The following is a 6,000-nucleotide window of genomic DNA, read 5'->3' as shown; positions in this document are numbered from 1 at the left end:
GAGATGATAGCCATCTCACTGAGTCCTTGGAAAGCCGGGTGTGACTTGTTTTGTGATGCACACCCAAAGATCTTGAATATAATGCCCTCATTTTCCTCTCCCATAGAAGCCCAACACAAACAGTGTCATCAGAGGCAGAGTCACACACAGTTTTGTGTGTGCATACCTTTTAATATGAGAAATTAAAACAGTATAGAAATGGATCATATCCAATACAGTATACTATATGAAATCATAAAAGACAGGCCACGGAGGTGAATTAATAGGTGTGTAGTAAGGCAACCTGTAACCACTACTTGAACTGCTGCCATCTAAACGTAAAAAGACAGAAATACACTCTCTTTGTATTATTTCTTCAAGACTGTGGCTTTTTACAAAAACAGTATAGATACTGCAAAACTACTTAATAAAACTTGTATTTTCAGACGCACCCAGAAAGGCTTAAGTGTTCCCAATGTTTTCTAAAATGTCATAAAATGAATTTGTTTAAACTTTTTACATTTATAAAAAACTAGGAAAACATAAAACTTCGTTTGTGATTTTGGATTTCATTCTTGGAAACAGCACAGAAAAACATACTAGATTAACTGATTTTTACAATTGCTTTGGTCATTAAAAAAAAGAAAAGACATAAAAAGACAAAAATGTCAAATACATTCACGTTGCATCAAAGAATGAAACTGATACGGGGCGAGGGGACCTGCAATCACAGCCTCCTGTGGACACAGTGTTCACGTGACCGACAGAATGTGACTGTAATAACTGACAACTGCTATTATCGCAGAGATGATTAACCACGAATCTGGTCTCTTTGAAGCAAACATCTAGGAGCAAAGCAATAAAAACATTTAAAGTAACCTAAGATTTCAACCTCTTCTCAGTTTACGAGTTTTATATATGCAATTTCCAACATGGGTCAAATAAACAAAATGGATTCAGAATACAACTAAAAAAACAAAACAAAAAACCACAAACGGAGACTAGGGTTTATGTTTACATTTTAATACTTGATAAAAATAAGTTAAATTGGATATAAATACTGCTGGCACACAAACACGTACACACACAAAACAGAATATATACAAATCCGAACTCACATAGAGTTGGTATGAAGCTTGGGTGTAAGAATACGTCATAACCTTTATTAGCTCCTTTTGAGGAAGTAACAGATTTTAAATTAGACACACAAAATGGCTGCAGGAGAAATTATTTTCTTCAAACTATTCCTCTATCCATTAAGAACTACAAACTCAGGCAGAGTGTGGTGGCTCAAATCTGCAAACCCAGTACTCAGGAGGCTGAGGCAGGAGGATTGCTTTGAGCCCAAGGCCAGACTGGGCTATATAGAGTATGCCAGGCAAGGCATGGCTATACAAGAAGACATTGTCTTGGAAAAACAAAACAATGTGGATGATACTCCAAGGTCATTAATTACTGCAAGCATTCTGAAGGCTCGCTCTCCAAATTCCTCCCTTGAGGGCCAATGGAAAAACAATCATTTTATATAACGACACATTCATAAATTATAGAAGAGAAAAACAATCTATTTTTCAGAGACCACACACTATATCTTCCAGGTACTTCAGCACTTTATGCTTAATATTTGCTTTATCAAATATTAAACATAAAAGACCTTATGTAATGTCATACTATTACTAAAAAGAAATTAATACAACTGCAATATAATTTTTTTTAAATTGTGGCAGAGATTCATCAGCTCTTTAGAAAATTTCAAAATATATCTGAATAATTTTTTTTTAACTTGTGAGGAAGGAAAGGCTTTTTAGATTTAGTTATTTATCCCATATATGTTTTATCTGCATGCCTGGTGCCTGTGGAGGCCAGAAGACATTAGATACCCTGAAGCAGAAGGTCTGGAGTCTGGATGACTGTGAGGCCCTGTGTGGGTGCTAGAAATCAAACTTGGATGCGCTGCAAGAATAACAAGTGTTCTTAATTGCTGAGCCATCTCTCTAGTCCCATGGAATTTAATTTCTTATTCACATAAAACGAATGTTTGGGGAAAAGAAGCTCCACAGACAGAAACTGATCCTGTGACTGTAACTGGAGAAATTCCCTTCTGCTGAAGGATAGACTAATACACTTTATTTTCCAAATAATAAACCTAAAGTTAATTCTAGAACTTGTGCCAGGTTCCTGGACGATATCTTTACTCTTGATCACCCAACACAAAGATGATGGTGTGAGGTTGTAGACTCTACTGCGTCACAAGCTAGGTCTGCCTGTGGGGCCATCGCATCTCTCTTGTCCCAGGAGACCCCGTCTCTTCCTCCTCCGTGCAGGGACTGCAGGCAAACCTCCTGCCCACCCATTCCTATGCCGGTGCTGGGAATCCGAACTCCAGTCCTCACGCGGGCACGAAGAGTATTTTACCCGTGGAGCCTCCTCCCCCAACTCTTATCATTTTAGTGCTAAGATCACTGAAACTTAATTCTGGTATCAAAACATTGTTTTAATGTAAAAATACTTGTCTGCACACATAGGAAATGTCTATTTGTTTTTAAAAATAGTTTAATATGCTAAAAGATATTAAATTTGTTTCCCTGCAGATTTCATGTAAAAATAATAGATACAAAGTGTATACGTTGTTACATTTTAAAAAAAAATCTTACTTTTTACTAAATCTCAGGTTTTGTTCCAAGAAATTAACTTACTTGGGTTTTTTTTTTTTTTTTTTCTTCTTCTTCAAGACAGGGTTTCTCTGTGCCGCTCTGGCTGTCCTGGAACTTACTACATAGACCAGGCTGGCCTCGAACTCACTGAGATCCACCTGCCTCTGCCTCCCGAGTGCTGGGATTAAAGGTGTGCACCACAATCACCCAGCGGGTTTTCTTTTTCTTTCTTTTCTTTTTTTTTTTTTACCAAAAATATTGATTATAAAATGCTATTAATATTAATAAAAGGCCAATTTTAATTTTAAAAGTCCCTTCTGATATGGAAGGGTTACAGAATTAAATAATAAGAATTTCACTTAATCCATAATATCAAACCAAGCAGCAGCAGCCATAGGTACTTAGGATTGTTGGGCTAGGATTCCTATAAGAAAATCAACTTCGATGCCTTTTACAGCACATGTCAAACCGTTGCTGGGTTTTACTATGTACCCCGGGCAGGTGTCCCGCCTCAGCCTTCAGAGTTGGGATTGTAGGCACACGCTAATGCCAAGCAAACCATTGCTGTATGACTGAACACAGTAACTAGTGTTCAGTGCATTAGTTGCTAGTAGCAGACAGTCTCCATGGTTACTACCCACTCAAAGATACAAGGATGACAGCTACAATTCTATTAGTGTTGTTCAACTTTTACATTTCCCTCAAACTGCAGATGCTAACAAGATGGTACAGATTAAAACCCATAATTTGCCTATTAATATACAAAACACTTGTGAGTCCTCTCCTCGGCCCAGCTCTGTTCCCGCCTTCATCCCCATCTTGACCTCATGTCTGCAGCTATCCCGACAAAGGCACATAGGGAGACCCTTTGTGATCCTGACGGAGCTGATTCCCATTCTGTGCGGCCACCCTGGTTTGTTAAAGTGATACCAATGCGTTTATTTTCTGAGTTTCTTACTTCCGGTCATAACAAAATAATGGTCATCGTCTTCCTTTTTCTTGGCAGGAGGCTTTTTATCTCCGCTGGCTGCTCCCTTAGCAGATGAGGGTGGCTTCCTGGTGGAAGGGGGTGGCATGCCACTTTTGGGAGGCCCTTTAGCTGAGTACTGGCCCTGCGTGGCGGTCTGTGCTGACTTTGAGCCAGTTTCTGTCTTGGCAGAGGACTGGGGGACACTCACAATGGACAGCGGGGTTCGGCCAGGAGAGCCGGGTCCTGTCTTCTGGCAGGTACCCTTACTCTGTGGTTGCTTTCTAGCAACTGAAACGATATTCTCACCTTTTGGTTCCTTGGTAGCTTTTGCAGAGGACACCGAACATGAAGAAGCTGGATGATGAAGTCTTGGTGCTGAGATTGCCCTGGACTTCAGAGGTCTTCCAGGCGGCTGAGACTGTGTCCCCAGACCTCCGGCTCTGGCTTTAGAACCGGGCGTTGTCACTCTTGCAGGGGACTGGAAAGGCGAAGGGCTAGGCCCCCTGTGCATGGTTCCCTTAGGTAGCTTTGGACACTTTGATGATAAAGGTACAGGTGACTCCTCCCGGGAAGAAAGATGATTGTGTTTCAAAGGCTTTGGTTTCATCTTCCCAGAAGACGTAGTCGGCAGAGGTCTAGACCTAGAGAGATCTCCTGCATTCTGGACTGGGGCAGCCACGGTCGTAGCAGTCTTGGGGAACGTGACACATTTTCTCACCGACGCAGGCGCACATGGAGCAGAGCTTGAGGAAGCTGGTGTAGAGCTGTTACTCCCTGAGTTTGAAGAAGTCGCCGGAGAAGACACACCGTGGGGAGCAGTGTGCGGGGTTTTTGCTCTGCCTTTCGAAGATGTGACCTTGGGGTGGGAAAACGATGCTGGAGAATCCGGAAGTTTAGAGCGGGTGGACAGAGGAGCCAGACCGCCTTTCGTTGGTGCAGCAGCAGGCACCGCACCTGGTGGGCGCGCCTGCCTCTCCTTGCTCTTTGGAGCACTCGCTGGTGTGCCAGGCTTTAAATTCTGTTTCTGAAACATGTTAACTGCTGACAAAGGGTTCATTTCTGGAGGCTGAGGCGTTCTGGCAGCAGAATCTGGCACACTTTCATTAGAGACTCCTTTTTGAAACGCTAAGATTTTTTGTTCTAATGTAGCAAACTGCAGTATTCGACAGGGGTCGTATTTCAGCAAAAATCCTTGCAGAGTGTCCCAGCCTCCACCAACACGGACCATAACATGTTTTCCGTGAAGCATCTGCCCCAAAAACAGAAATAAAAAGTGAAACATCATTTCGGTTTGCTAACAATAACGGTTTGCATTTTTTTCTATGACCTGTGAAACTCCGAGTATTCACCAATAGCTTTCTTTCAAATCAACAGTCCTTGTTGAGTATCAAAATGATAAATTTATCATTATAGTGCTAATAAAGCCCTCCACTTTGTAATAAAAGTATGTACAGATAACTTGCATCCTAAAATCCACATAGTTAACATAGAAAACTGCAATAGTGACATCGTTGAAAGAATGGCATGCAGGAGGAGGGAAGGAAAAGAAATAAAAAGCCTCACGAGAGACAAAAAGTCATCAGGAGAAACAGCAACTAAAGCTAGCACTTTAATTCTAGGGCTGGAGAGATGGCTCAGAGGTTAAGAGCACTGACTGTTCTTTCTGAGATCCTGAGTTCAATTCCCAGCAACCACATGATGGCTTCTAACCATCTGTAATGAGATCTGGTGCCCTCTTCTGGAGAGTAGGCATATATGCAGACAGAACACTGTATACATAATAAATAAAAAAAATTTTAAAAAGAGGATTTCTTTCTTTAAAAAAAAAAGTTATGCCAGGCAGTGGTGGCGCACCCCTTTAATCCCAGCACTCGGGAGGCAGAGGCAGGCGGATCTCTGTGAGTTCGAGACCAGCCTGGTCTACAGAGCTAGTTCCAGGACAGGCTCCAAAGCCACAGAGAAACCCTGTCTCGAACAAAAAACAAACAAACAAACAAAAACAAAAAAAGTTATATTCTATCAATTACACCTTTAAAATACTTATACAAATTACTATTAGTTTATCCTTGCAGATAAAGCAGCTCTGAGAGATTAAGACATTTGTGGCTAGCCTGGACCATACCAGGTTGCCCACTTCTGTAGGGGTAAACAAGCCCGGGTTCTGGCCCTGGCCCCTCAGCTGGTGACCTTCACATCTCTATGAGCTCAGCTTTCAACTTTCGCTCTTCCACCTCCTGCCGACGTCATGTTTGCACCACAGCTCAGCACTCCCCCTCTTTCCAGGGAAGGCGGAGCCATGACTGCACAGACGTGACGGATGAGGACTGCTCAAGTCCAAGTCAGGTCTCTAAGGTTCAGGAAACATTTTGGGAGAGGGGGTGGAAAGAACGTAAGAGC

At 42.0% G+C, this 6,000-nt stretch overlaps 1 protein-coding gene across 4 annotated transcripts in view; it reads right to left on the bottom strand.

The window, feature by feature from the left end:
• Window positions 1–234: 234 nt before the first annotated feature.
• Window positions 235–6,000, bottom strand: part of Gas2l3 (growth arrest specific 2 like 3) — a 30,120-nt gene continuing 24,354 nt past the window's right edge. For all 4 annotated transcript variants that reach the window (XM_050145819.1, XM_050145818.1, XM_050145821.1 and 1 more), the window contains one exon: window positions 235–4,852. In XM_050145819.1, the coding sequence (XP_050001776.1) occupies window positions 3,572–4,852 (1,281 nt within the window). In that variant the 3' untranslated portion in view covers window positions 235–3,571. The remainder of the gene's footprint in view (window positions 4,853–6,000) is intronic.

This window comes from Alexandromys fortis, unplaced genomic scaffold, assembly GCF_014885135.2.
Source record: "Alexandromys fortis isolate MF-2015 unplaced genomic scaffold, M_Fortis_MF-2015_v1.1 scaffold_50, whole genome shotgun sequence".
In the NCBI taxonomy this organism is placed as follows: Eukaryota; Metazoa; Chordata; class Mammalia; order Rodentia; family Cricetidae; genus Alexandromys; species Alexandromys fortis.
Note: the sequence above shows the minus strand (reverse complement) of the source record. Positions and strands in the feature narration are given on the sequence as shown.